Genomic DNA, 15,503 nt, shown 5'->3' with positions numbered 1-15,503 from the left:
TTATACTTATCGTTCTTGGGGTGAACTGGCCTTTACTAACACTTGTGTTGTTCCAAACCCGTATGACTTTCATTTTAATAAAGAGCACTAAAGGAGATGTTTTGCAGAATGTCCTGGCTGCTTCGTCCAGTGAAAGCGAATGGGGACTGGGACTCATTCTCAAGAAACAATAGAAAACAACTTAAATGTATGTAGTCCATAGCTTATACATACTTGGCATGATGCATCTTGACACGCCATATGTAAAAGTATTCAAACACAAATGAGATTCCACAAATTGTGCACAAATCTTTTTAATTATATTTTTAGAGACGGCACTTTTTTTTTCAATCCACCGTCTTTCCATTTCCACGCAAATGTGCTAGATGGACATCTTTGACCGCTGTACGCGAGTCAAATTTTTATTTTCATTTTTTTGCTGCGACTTTAAAAAATGCATCTCGAGAACTTGTTATTTCCATCCAACTGCCCACGTTCTTTTTTTACACAACAATGCATTCTGTGTGAGTAGCCCCATCGATAACTATTTTAGCATTACGATAAAGTTCTGTTTGTGTCTGCCGCTTTAAATGCTCGAGCTCTTGGAAGTAGGGTGGATTCTGATTGGCTGACAATGTTTTTATCATTCGCTGATGGGGAAAAAATCGTTCTGAAAGTGATTCCAACAATATCGTTCCTCTGTGTCGTTATCGTTATAGCAGTGGTGTAACGTTACTTTCATTATCTCGTAGAATTAGAATGATTGATTAGTAATCTTTACAGTTATTATTACTTGTTCATTTTTTGGCGCTCAACAGACCTAGTCCCCATTCACTTTAACTAAAAAGATCTGTGTGAACATCTCGTTTTAATGTTACACAGAAGACATATCGTTTGCAAAGACATGAAGGTAAGTAAATTATTTAAGAACCATTCCTTTAATTTAAAAGCCCTCTGATGTGAATAACGTCATCATGACGTATTCAAATAACAAACCCACGGAACAACAGTGCGCATTTTAATCGATATTTACATTTAACATTGTTGCCTTGTAGTTATAAGAACAAGGCTTCAGCTGAATGTCAAATGCAGCACACGGGAGCGCGCAGTCTCTGCTGGAGGATGATTGACAGATGTGGGCGGGCCCAGATGGGCGGGGCTTCCTACCGGAGAGAACACGCGGTTCCGTGAGCCGTGCGCTTTTTTCCCCAGTCCGGGCAGGCCTTTAAACTACGCCCACACCTCGCTCGCGATTCACCCTGCTTTTAACACACCCCGAAATCCACAGGACTCGAGACGATCCGACGGAACCCGTCACACATCGGCGACAGCGCTCCCGGAATCCCTTCATCCGCATCTCATACGGGTCATGACGCTGGAAGCGATCCGGTACCGGTCCGGGTCTCTGCAGATCCTCAACCAGCTGCTGCTGCCGCACGAGACCGTGTTCGACGAGATCCGGTCGGTGCGGGACGGATATGAGGCCATCAAGAGCATGAAGGTACGGAAGGCCCGATCCACGGATCCTCTGCCCGGTTCCGTTCACACACATCCGAGCATCTCAAAGCCGGGCTGAGGTTCCTTTGTGTCGGATCAGAGCACGGGGTCGCGCTTTGTTCGTGCGTGTGCATGTGTGATCTGCATAACCTGCGCTTGGTGTAAAGTCCCTGTAAGCCTGGTGAATATATTAATATAGGAAATTATAGGATTGAATCGCAGTTAATAATGTCATTAATGGAATCCCAGTTGGCCTCTCAGATCTATTGGAATGAATCTTGCACATCGTTCAAAGTGTGATGAACGCTTGTGCGCATCAGGACGCGTTCTTGCGTTCAGTCTGCGCTGTTTATTTAAGAATAATGCAGGCGTGCGTCTTATTTTGTTTACCGCCATAATTTGTTAATCTTTGAAAATGATTGAAAATAAATTTCCTGGAATGTTCCTAGAAGGAAAATCAATCGGGAACTTGGAACGTCAGGGAACGTTCTGTATTAGGTTCACGCAGAAGAACGTGCACTTGTGTTTTGTTTGTGTTCTAATTTTTTATTTTTTTTTGGTAGACAGATTGTTCATAATTTTTTTCAGTATCTCACGCACCTTTTAAAGTGTTAGGTTAAAAAAAACGTCCCTTACGTTCTGTTTCGATTGTTTCTTGCACTATTTTGCTAATTAAGTTGGTCTATGCACTGATGCATCACATAGATGCTTTTGGCTGCTGTGTTTATATGATGGCAAGTCAAGTTTAAAGGGTTAATTCACCCCAAAAATGTAATTCTGTCATCATTTACGCACTCTCTGTACATTCCTTCGTTCATTCCAAACCTTCCAAACATTCCAAACCTTCGTTCATCTTCAAAGACACAAATGAAGATTTTCCATTGACAGCTACGCAACTACCACTTTGACGTTTCAAAAAGTTCATTAAGCAATCGTAAAACTAATATCCATATGAATCAAGCGGTTTAGTTCAAATTTTCCAAAGAGACTCGATCGCTTTATATGATGAACAGATTTAATTTAGGCTTTTATTCACATATCCCTTTCTAAACTGTTCCGAACACAAGTACCTGTCCGGCGCGAACCGCCCCTTATCGTTTGCGAACACGCATTGATTGTGACATCATAAAGGTGTTGTTGCTCGGATGTTCTCCCTCACGCCGTTCCAGTCTTGATTAATGCAGTGCATAATTAATGTGTTGGGGTGCTGGTTTTCCGGCAGCCACGTCTGCGCCTCATTAATAGTCGTTACTGCAAATATCTCGCATGAATTATTGATCAATCAGGGGTTGAGGGGTTTGGTCTTGTGCCAGGCGCTGTCACTGTCATGAGAGCTTTACTAATGTACAGCAAGTGACGGTCACCAGACCTTCCATTCATCTTCTCTGATGATTCACCAAGAGTGTGTGGTACAAAGACATGTAGTGTGTTTTCAGTTAAAGGATTAGTTCACTTCGGAATTAAAATTCCCTGATAATTTACTCACCCCCACGTCATCCAAGATGTTCATGTCTGTCTTTCTTCAGTCGAAAAGAAATGAAGGTTTTTAAGGAAAACATTCCAGGATTTTCTCCATATATTGTCTTCAATGGGGTCCAAGAGGTTTAAAGGTCCAAATGTCAGTTTCAGTGCAGCTTCAAAGTCTCGACACGATCCCAGCCGAGGAACAAGAGTCTTATCTAGACAAACCATCGCTCATTTACTAAAAATAAATAAACATTTATATACTTTTTAACCACAAATGCTCGTCTTCCACTAGCTGCGATGCGCCACACATTACATAATCACGCTGAAAGGTCAAGCGTGACATAGGCGGAAGGACCGACCTAGCGTTTACAAAGCGACTAAGTCAAACGCCATTTACTAAAAAAATAAAAGGTAAAACAACAATGTCGGACAATTTTGAAGTTGGAGGAGAAAATGAGATTCGCCCTAACCTACATTTTCCGCCTACGTCAGGTTACCACCTGACCTTTCCAACATGATTACGTAATGCGTGAAGTTGTGGACGTGCAAGATGAGCAGTTCTGGTTAAAGAGTATATAAATGGGTTTTTGGTTGTTTTTTTTAATGGCCGATGGTTTCTCTAGATAAGACTCTTATTCTAGGTCGGTCCTTCCGCCTATGTCACGCTTGACCTTTCAGCGTGATTACGTAATGCGTGGTGCATCGCAGCTAGTGGAAGACAAGCATTTGTGGTTAAAAAGTGTATAAATGTTTATTTATTTTTAGTAAATGAGCGATGGTTTGTCTAGATCAGACTCTTATTCCTCGGCTGGGATCGTGTCGAGACTTTGAAGCTGCACTGAAACTGACATTTGGGCCTTTAAACCTGTTGGACCCCATTGAAGTCACTATATGGAGAAAAATCCTGGAATGTTTTCCTCAAAAATCCTAATTTCTTTTCGACTGAAGAAAGAAAGTCATGAATATCTTGGATGACGTCATTGACGTGGGTGTGAGGAAATTATCAGGAAATTTTAATTCTGAAGTGAACTACTCCTTTGAGAATAGTGATGTCATGCTGTTATTAAACCACTATGACATCACAGTCATGTAATCAGGTCTTTGAACTCAATGGAATGACCACTTTTAGAATGATGTCATAATCCTCTATTGTTATCATAATGGCAGAAGTTCTAAAGGAATGATGACATCATACTTACCGCACACACGATGTCATTTCTACTGGAGTTGTTTAATAACCTCTGAACTGTGACTCATTTCATTGAAACTCTTAAAAGAAAATGACGTTTTCCTTGAATGTGTCCATAAAAACTCAAAACAGTGAACTTATTCATCTGTCTCACATCAGTATTAATTAATCAATGGGGCTTTTCACTGTAATAATGTAGTTTTCCATTCCAGTGAGCTGATTTTAGACCTGAATGGAAGCGTTAAAATCATGAAAATCAATTTAAATAGATGATCTGTGAGAGCAGAATGTGTGAAGGAATAAATCTCCTCTTAAAGGGACAGTTCACCCAAAAATGAACATTGTCATCATTTACTCACCCTCATGTTGTAACAAACCTGTATGAGTTTCTTACTTCTGTTGAACACAAAAGATGATATTTTGAAGAATATTGGTTAGCAGACGGTTGACTTTCACAATAATTTTTTTTTTCTATAATGGAAGTCAATGGTTACCAACATTCTTCAAAATGTCCTGTGTTCAACAGAAGAAAGAAAGGTTATACAGGTCAAACTGGTTTGGAACAACATGAGGGTGAGTAAATGATTTTTGGGAGAACTAACCCTTCAATGAGAAGCCTTGTAGAGCGTTTGGCCCTGACTCTCTGGCATGTGACCTTTGACCCTGCAGGTGCGTGGCGCTCCCGCCATTGCCATCGTGGGGTGCCTGAGCCTGGCGGTGGAGCTGCGGGGGGGCGCCGGGGCCGACGACCTCGTGTCCTTCATCAGGGAGTCTCTGTGTCACCTGACCTCCGCCCGACCCACGGCGGTCAACATGGGCCGAGCCGCGCGCGAGCTCATGGAGTTCACCGAGAACGAGAGCATGGAGAAGAACACAGAGCAGCTGAGAGACAGGTGACACTGAGAACTTAAATATTTTAATGATATTCAGGGATTTGCTGGAGGCACGTTTGATAGCAAGATAGTCCAGAGCGGAATCATGTACTCGACTTTGTCTTCTTGAGTTATGTCTGTGGAAGCTTGTTTCCGCCACAGAATAAAAAAGAAAAAGGTAATTGTGAATTATTTTTTTTATTTTTTTTAGATTTGGACTTTATAGCAATTCAGAGAAAATTGTGAGATTAAATTTCACAATTACCTTTTACATTTTTTAATTTTGTGGCGGAAACAAGCTTTTGTATATGTCTGTGAAATCTGTCTTAAAATTGAATTGAAATTCTGAACACACATTATGGTGTTTTTGACCAGAATATGTTCAGTGAGAAATGTAAGATTGTCAAAAATGTTTTTTATTTGAGACTAGCTTAATTATGAAGAATGGAGAACTAAAACTGAGCAAAATAATGCTAATATAGAAATAATGCTATTAGCTTTCAAAAATATTTGAGTTATTATTAATTTAATATTTTAAACTTTTAGAAATATTTAATAGAATAATTTAAAATATTTCTATAAATAAATTATTAATATTAAACATGATCAAACTCCTATCTAAATTACTATGCTAAAAAGCCACATAAAATCTAAATAATTTCTATAATTATTTAATTGATTAAAAGAACATATACCGTATTTTCCGGACTATAAGTCGCACTTTTTTTCATAGTTTGGCTGGTCCTGCGACTTATATTCAGGTGCGACTTATATATCAAAATTAATTCAGACTGAGATGAACCATAAGAAAACATTACCGTCTACAGCCGCGAGAGGCCGCTCTAGTTGGCAGAGTTGTTCAGAAGCGACACCAAGGATGAAGAAAATGATGTGGAATGAGATCGCGGGAGCTTGGTGAACTTGTTTACTGGTAACTTGCTTGTTGGACTCGCTGGCTTATGTTAATTTAGCCTATTCAGCCTCCCAGGTATATGTTCTTTATGCTATTGTGTAGCTGAATAACTGTTAATGTGTTGCGTTAACACACCGGACACCTATTCAGCCTGTTGTTCTGTGTCCTACTGTGTAGTTGAATAACTTTCCTTTCCAGATTAAATGTCTGTTCTTGGTCTTGGATTTTGTGAAAATAAATTTCTAAATAAATGCGACTTATAGTCCAGTGCGACTTATATATGTTTTTTTCCTCTTCATGACGCATTTTTTGACTGATGCGACTTATACTCCGGAGCGACTTATAGTCCGGAAAATACGGTAATATATATAATATAATTTAAAAAAAACATTGCCATCACAGGAATAAAATACAGCTTATTCAAACTATATAGTATATTGAAAACTGTCATCTTAAATTGTGATAAATCACTGTATTACAGTTTTTTTTACTCTTATTTATAATATAATTAACTGTTGTTTTTAACTGAAGATCTTAATTAATAAAGAGCATTAAAGGAAATTATATTTGCTATTGTGTTCAAATTCACCTTTTATCCAACTTTCACCATCAGAGACCAATTAAATTGATAACTACAATTATATGTATGACCTTTAACCTCCAGCAAAGGATTATTAACCATAACAGACCAGCGTATTAATGTGTTTCTCTCTTGGCCACGCCCCTGCTGCAGCGTGATTGGCTGGATTGAGGAGATGTTGGAGCGGGACGTGAACGACAACAAAAAAATCGGCAACTACGGCGCCCAGCACATCTTGTCAGGAGTCCCGCGAGACTCGGTCACCATCCTCACACACTGCAACACCGGCAGCCTCGCCACAGCGGGATACGGCACAGCTCTCGGTGAGTCCGCGTGCGCATTAAAGGTGGGGTAAGCGCCATTTCAAAAACGCTGTTGGACAATGTTGATATTTGAAATCAACCCAAACAAACACACCCCTTCTTCATTGCTCCGCCTCCAAACCTCAACCTCCAATCCGAGTCGGAGCCAAACCTCCTAAAGCTCTTGTCCAGACATGACCCTTTATTTTCCAGTGATTTCCTCTGAGCTTTTCTCTTTTGTATTGTTTCTCATCTATATTATTTCTGCAGTCTTTCTTCAAATCTGCCTCTTGCTCGTTCTTACTCCTCCACCGTCATACTAATGCTGATTGGCTACACACGTTACACACGTTTGTTGTTGTTTGTTCATGTGTCGGTCGACTAAAGCTGCTTGCACACCGAGTCTGAAATTTTCATCCAAAATTTTCGCATGTTAAAAAATAAATACGACCTCACGTTTACACACTGCCTCCGAAACTTTCGTCCGTCATAAAAAAACTCGGATCGGGTTCGATTTTCTGCGTTTTTCGCATCCATAGCAAGCATTTATGAGAGGTGTTTTGACAATTGACCCTTCATAGGGAGTTTGATTGACAGTCGATCTGACCAATCATAATCCGCCATCTGCCGAATCCGCCATTTTTTCCGACAAAGCAGTCAGGAGAGTTAGTAGATTAACGTCAGTGGATTTGAACTTTAAACTGTGTGTACTGACGTCTTTCCGCGGTTGAAACAACATTCCTTATGATGTTTATTTGGTGTTATAAATTAACTAGAAGGAAGAGATGATCGGTTCACGAGCAGCTTTAACTGAGCGATCTGTCAGACACATTAAAAGCCACAAAACGGTATTTATTGTTTAAATTTCTTTAAAAAATGACCAAATTTGAAAGGTGAGACTGTTTAATATCAAAAGTAACCTGGTCTGTCAGTGTGTTGTCAGTGTCCTCTTTGCTCTGCGATGTATTTTTCACTGCGTGAGAACATGTTGTAGAGTGAGAGCGGCGTGAGGCTTGTCGGACATAGCAACAGTAACTAAAGGGGGCAGGTCTTTGCGAACGGTCAATTCAGAGCCACCGAATGACAAATACGAAAATTTCAGACTCAGTGTGCAAGGACCTTAGCATCCAAACAGCGTTTTACACATCCCGCTTACCCCACCTTTAATCATGCGCTGGTGTAGCAATGCTAGAAATGAATGTGTGTATCTGATCCGTGCAGGAGTGGTGCGGTCGCTGCACACGCTGGGCCGCTTGAAGCGCTTGTACTGCACAGAGACGAGGCCCTACAACCAGGGCGCCCGCCTGACGGCGTACGAGGCCGTCGCTGAGGGGTTCCCCGCCACCCTCATCACAGACAGCATGGCAGCGCTCGCCATGAGGGAGAAGGGCATCACAGGTGACACTCCGGTTCTGTTTCTGGATCAGGTCTGGCAGAGTTTAAAGGGGTGGTTGATTATGATTTCACTTTTCTAACTTTAGCTAGTGTGTAATGTTGCTGTTTGAGAATAACCAACATCTGCAAAGTTACAATGCTCAAAGTTAAAAGCAAAGGGAGATCTTTGCAAAAAAAAAGACGGATCATTAATATCTCGATTCTGTATACGATACTGTATACTACTAATTTTCTCTGGTTAGTAAAAAAAGTAAGAAAAATAAAATAAACGGCTGGTAGGGACTAAAATTAGCTTTTTCATGGGTTAGTGACATCACTTACCCTAAAATTTACATAAACCCCGCCCCCGGGAACACGATTTATAGATTATCATGAAGAATATGCTAATCAATTACTAGAAGGTACTCCACATCAGCTGCATAAATTCATCAACTAACCAATCAGAAATGTCCTGTTGCTTCCACATGTTGTCACTTCTTCTTGAGTCTCATCATTGTCCGACTCCAGTTTAAACTAAAAGGCTAAAAGTTTTTGAAATGTTCAGTGCGTGTGTGTGAGGTAATCGGAGCTGCTAACACACACACACAAGCTGTTGAAGCTCCCGCCCTCTGTGCCGGAAGCAGCAGCTCATTTGCATTTTAAAGGGACAGACAAAACGACGCGTTTTTGCTCCCCTTCAAAAAGTGACAAATTTAACATGCTATAAAAATATCTGGGGTATTTTGAGCTAAAGCTTCACATACACACTCTGGGGACATCTTGTACATCTTGTGAAAAGGTCATTATAGGACCCCTGTAACGTTCCTGTGTGCACACAGCTGTCGTCGTCGGAGCGGACAGGGTTGTTGCAAACGGTGACACGGCGAATAAAGTGGGCACGTATCAGCTGGCCATCGCCGCCAAACACCACGGGGTGCCGTTTTACGTGGCGGCGCCGAGCACGTCCTGCGACCTGAGTCTGGAGAGCGGGCGAGACATCGTGATCGAGGAACGTCCCGCTGTGGAGCTCACCAGCATCAATGGGGTTCCTGTAGCTGCACCTGGTGAGTGTGTGTGAAAGGAGAAATAAACAATAAAAAAAAAGTAAAAAGGCACAAGTTTGACTCACTTTTCAATCCTCATGTTCCTGTAGTAACACTAACTGAAACCATGGGAATGTGGTGTAAATGTATTCATATTGAATTTTATGATATTATTAATGTAGACATCAAATGTATTAAAGGAGTAATGGAATATAATTGCAGTATTTCTTGTTATCAAGCGTTTTGTGCATTAGTGTTATGCCTAACTACACATTGCAAACTCTAGTGTGTGTGTGGTAAATTTTCACCTGCCATTGTGTTTTTTTGCACATACGTGCAGTAAAAAGCTTTTTGTGTTTGTAAATGTTTAAAGCAGGAGGTTATTTTAGTGAAGAAGGGGTGAGAAAGTCAGAAAAAGATGATTAGTGTGTGTGAGAGAGAGAGAGAGAGTGTGTGTGTGAGAGAGAAAGAGTGTGTGTGTGTGCGTGCGAGACCGCAGGGCTTAAGTGAGATTTGAAACAGAGCGGAGCTGCTTTTAATTAAACGGTTGTGATATGAGGGCGAGGGAGGAATGATCCTACATACGTGTGAAAATAGAAGAGAGAGAGAGAGACGAGTCAGAAGCATCAGATTAATTAAAGCTGCAGCGTTTAATAGCTGCCGGCGTCTCGGGGGGGGAGAGACAGATTACTGCACTCTCTCATGAACTCCTGCCTGACGCACAGTGGACAAGACCAGGAGTTTCAGAGTCTTCAGGAGTGGGACGGGAGAGTTGCGCACCCACATTTATTCATTAACTTATGTTTTCATTTTTAATTTCAGAAAATATCCAACTCTAGATATCAACAAAAACTACAATGATACATCAGTGATACTAAAACAGCGCTGTTTTTTAAGGAGCTCATTCTCTGTGGTTGCAGGGATCGACGTGTGGAACCCGGCGTTCGACGTCACCCCTCACCAGCTGATCACGGGCGGCATCATCACCGAGCTCGGCGTGTTCCTGCCGTCTGAACTGCAGGCCGCTCTGACGGGGAGACTCACTGCGCTGTGAGGCACGGGTGTATCGCTGCACCTCACACACCTCTCGCCTCTCTCTCTCCTAGTGTTTCCACCTCACTGTGGTGGAGGTTGCACCTTTAATTACACACACAAGCATCGGCGCCGAGGTGTTAACAAGGCACACGCACGTTCCGTTCAATTCAACACTTACAAAGTGAAGTGGAATAACACCATGTGACACACAATTGTACAACCCAGGGATGCTTGTAAACACACACACACACAAACACACACACACGCAAACACACACCTTCTCCTTCTCTCTGTGTACAGCTCATGTCACACCATCTCATGTCTTTTGTCTACATCTTTGTGAAAACCACATTCAACTTTTCCTTTTTTTGTCCACTTGTTTCTTCCCCTCTATCTGGCTCAGCTCCAGGTTGTTTGTAACAGGAAGTGTTTCACACACAGAGATGGCAAACAGTGGGCAGGCGTTGAGAACATTGAGAGTATTTCAAAATAAAAGTCTTAGGTTTAATACGGGTTGAACTGATGTCCTTTGAGGGTCCGGGTTATATTTCACCCCAAAATCAAATGGAAAAGTAAACAAAGCCTATTTTTAGGAGCATTACGATTTTATTTGAATGGCAGTTATGCATATTTTCCCTCCATATTCTCAGTACTTTAATACAAAAACACTTTCTATTTATTTTGTAAATCTATATTACACTTTAGATTTTTAAAAATATGTAATATCATTAGAGCATTTCTCTTATTACAACATTTATTACTGTAATGTTGTATAAAAAAAAGAAATGTATTACAGTGTACAGTTGTCTAATTTACACTACCGTTCAAAAGATTGGGATCAGTACGATTTTTCTGAAAATAATATTTCACAGTATTACTCTATTTTTAACCAAATATTGTAGTGCTAATTGGACTTGATGCTTCAATCCCTGGGGAAAGTTGGCACACCTGATGTCAGCAATGAGATTTGAGTGGTAGAAATATCAGTGGGCACCTCCTTCATGGACGTTTCATTAATGAACCCTTGATGTGTCCAGAGGGCTTAAAAGTGACACCTGGCTTCCCCTCACCTTCCAGCCATTTTGTGTAGCTTCGGTTGCCAGTTCTTCGGAGTACTTCAAACATTTTCTCTCAAATGCTTCCTCCACTCCATCCTCCCATGGGACTGTAAGCTTGGCTGTTGTAGACCAAAGGACCAAATCTGAGTTTTCCGTTTTCTATGTTCACCCAGTTGTTCACCCTTTCTTGGCCAGTTTCTCTTTCTCTGCTGCCTCATCTCTTCTGCCTGGACGTGCCCTTGTGCCATTGAGGAGCGTTTGGACTGAGCCCAAGGCCAGCCCTCCCATATTAAACTTGACCAACCATGTCCCTGAAATAAAGTGCTGACTTTGCATTGCCCATGGCTTCAGATGGTGTCCGCTTTCTCCCCGCTTTCTCCCGAGGGGCCGCTGTTCACACGGCAGGATCTTCAGTCAGTGAGGGTCATGGGCAAGGTTTGCATCATACGGTCTGCCCAAACTTTTTATCGTTCCGAAACAGTTTTTACAAGTATTCCATCAAAATGAAATCTTTGATCTGTGTCATTACCTTTTCAATGGAGCTTTTCAATTACTGGGCTTGAGCTTCATCCTCACCCATGTGATGTTTTGATGAAGTCTTTTGGCGCAGGGGACAGTTGTTATGACCTCCATGGTGAACGTGATTTCACCAAGTACAATATGTTCCTGGATCAACATCTTTTTTGATCCTGGACATTCCAATCAACCAATCAGATTTGAGAGACAAGTTTACAGTTTGTCAAGTTTAGGCTTACAATCAGGGTGAGACGCTTCTACTCAGTGTTATTGTGGGTATACTCATCATTTCGCCTCTGATTATAGGAATAACTGATGGGGTAGGGTTAGGTGTAGGGGTGTGGGCTAAATTTTCAGATAGGAATATTCTTCCAGGATCAACAGAATATGTTGATCCAGGAACCTGTGTCACTTGGCAAAATCATGGTGACCTATCATCCATAAAGGCTCATATTGGAGGAACAAGAAAAACTAACCAAACTGTAGTCGTTTAATGAAACCCTTTTCATGGCTCTGATAATGAGCTCCATTGCCATAGTAAAGGCCAAGGGGGAGATGGTGCACCCCGCCATGATGCCTACTTCCAATGGCTGCCATGCTGAAGTAAAGTTGGGTGTTGTGAGGCAAAATTGCACATCTTAGAAGTAGTTTTACCAGATTTGTTATTCGTATAGGCACCTGTAAAAACTCAACTCAAAAGCCGTCCTCAGGAAGGAATGAGGAACTGACCGAAAGGCGTTGGCCAGATTGAGGAACAAGACGTGCAGTTCCCTTTCTTCCTTCCTAGCATTTGAATTTGATGCCATATAACACTGTTATGTTCAAGGCATCCTGAGAAGACTGCTATGCCAGCCTTTTCTATAGCTGTATCAATAAAATGGTTTTGTTTTAGGTTCTTTGCGCCAACACACTGAAGAAAATCTTGCCTTCAATATTCAGAAGGTTTATTTAGCGAAACTGTTCGATGGTGAATGAATTCTTGTCTTTTGGGAATAATTTGCTTTTCCCATACCATCCTCATGTTTCTCCAAAGAAATTTCATAACATCCAGGGAATATACTGATGCCGATCTTGTCTGCATGTTCTCCCCGTGTCAGGGTGGGTTTTCTCCCAGAGTTTCCGGATTCCCCAACAATGACATGTCCAAAGAAAAGCAGGTTCATGCCAAATTGTCTGAAGGTGTGAATGAGTGTGTGAGTCCCAAGGAGGGTTGGGGAAAGACCTGTCAACCTACCCCAAAAAACATTGGCAAGAAAATTCATGGAGAGTCTCTTTCGTATGGCCCCCTTTGGACAGTCTCTTACGCATGGCGAGAGATGGCAATATAATCACCGAATTGTTAATGAGGGAGAGGTGTTAAAGTGATGTTGTGGGGGGTGATTTGGAGGAATGTCAGCAAGGACACGTATTGGCGTATCTTTTAACTCATCCGACAAATTTAAATGGATGTTTGTAAAAGTTTGTTTTAACTTTTAGCGTCGATCTCTTAATTCCTCTGCTCTGCGCAGTTTCGAGAGCCGCTGCCTTGCGGAGACTCAAAAACGATATCTTACCGACCCCAAATCTTACTTGTATGACGTGTCTCAACCTCAACTTTTACATTTTAAATGGATGTTTTTTAAAAATGTGTTCTTTCAAAAACGAAATCTTACTGAGCCCAATCTTATTTGAATGATGTTGAGATTGTTTTTTTTGCATTACAATAATGAGAATTTTGGTGGGAAAATGTATTTAATTGTCATCTCCATGATCCTAAAGTCTTAGCGAAGCTTTATGCTCATTATAATACCATGCATTTTCTTTTGATTTTGAGCTGAAGTGTTTCCATGAGACTTCCAGGTCCAACTGTTTATTAGTTATAATGATAGATATGTAAAAAATTTAAGCCCAGTTTAGATAAGGGCTGTACTTTAATGTACATATGTACGATTTATCAGCATAATGCCAATCTGAGCGCCAGTCCTTTTTCAGGGAATGCCAATTGAATCACATGTTACTGAATCAAAATGTTATATTAACATTTCGAGAGATTTGAATCCTGCAGTCGAACAAATAAAACACATACAGAGATTATGAACATTCGTGCACAGGCGATTTTTAACGGTGCGTTTTACAAGTAAATACAGTGTGTATTTAATTAATAGTGTGTATTTAATGTATTTCGACCAGAATGGTCGATCTACCATAAACGTACAATAACCGGTCAGTGATTTTCATATCAATATTTCAAGATTTCATAATCAAGATCATGTCACAGATGCTCGAGTTAAACCTGTGGTATTCCTTTAAATCTGTCATTTAGATAGATGTATCTGATCAGGGTGTGGGGAAATGGTGCTATGGAGCTAGACTTTAGACGATACCTCAGAAGAGATCCCGAACTCCTCTAGTACTTCCACTTTGTTTTTTATCGTAGTTCTGTGTCGTATTTACTCTCTCTCTCACACACACACACACGCGCGCAGCTGATCTTGGGTCAGAATTCGGCACGGGCCGCTGTGTGTTTGGGTTTAGATCTGATCCGGGATCAGCACCGCGAGTCGGTCAGGGCTTCTGCTCCGTGTTACCGAATGTAACGAGGCCTAAAATCCTCACTGCCTTACGAGACCAGCAAAAACACCCCGCCCACTGATGTCCGATTGGCTGAATGAGACGGAGCCACGCCCACTTCTCAGAGCGCAACCCGGTCATATAAATCTATCAAAAGAATTAATAATTTCCCCCATTTTTTTATTTTTTATTTTTTTTTCCCCACATCAAGACCATCATTGTCACATTAATTTAGATAATATCTTCGGATCACACATGGTAATGATCGCACATTTATTTTTTTACATTTCATCTGTTTAAATCGAAAAATGTAGCATCAAAACACGTAGAGCAGCTGTAAATGTGTTCATCTACTTTTTAAGAAATTCAAATTCTCATATAAAACAGCTCGAAGGAAATCTGTTTTGCTTTGGGGGGGTTTTTTTGGGAGTTTTTTTTTTGTTGGAAATTTTTATTTCTTTGATTTTTAAGACCAGAACTATAAACGAGAGGTATGGAAATAGTCATAATAAAGACAAATGTAGCATAATTTGAGGTCATATGTGTGTGGATTTGTGTTGTTCTGGTGGTACAAATTTTGTTTTCACTTCAAATTGATTGTTTTTATTATTATTTTTTTGAGAGGGGGGGGCTGTGCAAGCAGATTATTTGTTTTATATATATCTATACACTGTATATCCATGAATTGTGACTCTTGGTGATGAAACTGTTGTTTAAAAGCTTTCATTGAGAGGCCCTCTTTAGATTCGACTCCCCACTCGACAACTAGATGCGACAAGCAAAAAATATTTGCAATTTAAGCAGTTCAATATGTCAGATTTCGCTCTTGGCTTTGAAGCGCTTCACATGCATGGCCTGGCTCACGTACAAACTGAATCAAGCAGTTAGTGTTAATGTTCATTTATTCTTCTCTCTGTTAAATTCGGACATTTATTCGAATGCAAAAAAAAATTAAAAATCTTTATCCAAACTCACACTTGAGAGCGAGCCGATGGATGGGCCGTTTCCTCCTCCACCACACAGTCTGAATACAGGCAAGTAGATGCATGTGTAAAGTCTTTAACATGTGCTTTAGTACGGTGAGAGAGAGCGAGGAGTTTCTCCTGAATTCTGGTGCCAAAACAAGTG

The 15,503-nt window shown here is 40.9% G+C and overlaps 1 protein-coding gene across 1 annotated transcript in view; it reads left to right on the top strand.

Annotated features, from left to right (window-relative positions):
- The first annotated feature begins 942 nt into the window (after positions 1–942).
- mri1 (methylthioribose-1-phosphate isomerase 1) overlaps positions 943–15,503 on the top strand; it is a 14,791-nt gene continuing 230 nt past the window's right edge. The window contains exons 1-6 of the mRNA XM_082163294.1: positions 943–1,480; positions 4,802–5,025; positions 6,651–6,820; positions 8,021–8,197; positions 9,013–9,237; positions 10,137–15,503. The exon at positions 10,137–15,503 is cut by the window's right edge and continues 230 nt beyond it. Coding sequence (XP_082019420.1) covers positions 1,349–1,480; positions 4,802–5,025; positions 6,651–6,820; positions 8,021–8,197; positions 9,013–9,237; positions 10,137–10,270 — 1,062 coding nt within the window. The 5' untranslated portion in view covers positions 943–1,348 and the 3' untranslated portion in view covers positions 10,271–15,503. The remainder of the gene's footprint in view (positions 1,481–4,801; positions 5,026–6,650; positions 6,821–8,020; positions 8,198–9,012; positions 9,238–10,136) is intronic.

This window comes from Leuciscus leuciscus (genome assembly GCF_965113295.1).
Source record: "Leuciscus leuciscus genome assembly, chromosome: 3".
Taxonomy (NCBI): Eukaryota; Metazoa; Chordata; class Actinopteri; order Cypriniformes; family Leuciscidae; genus Leuciscus; species Leuciscus leuciscus.
The sequence above is the reverse complement of the archived record's forward strand: the minus strand, read 5'-3'. Positions and strand labels throughout refer to the sequence as shown.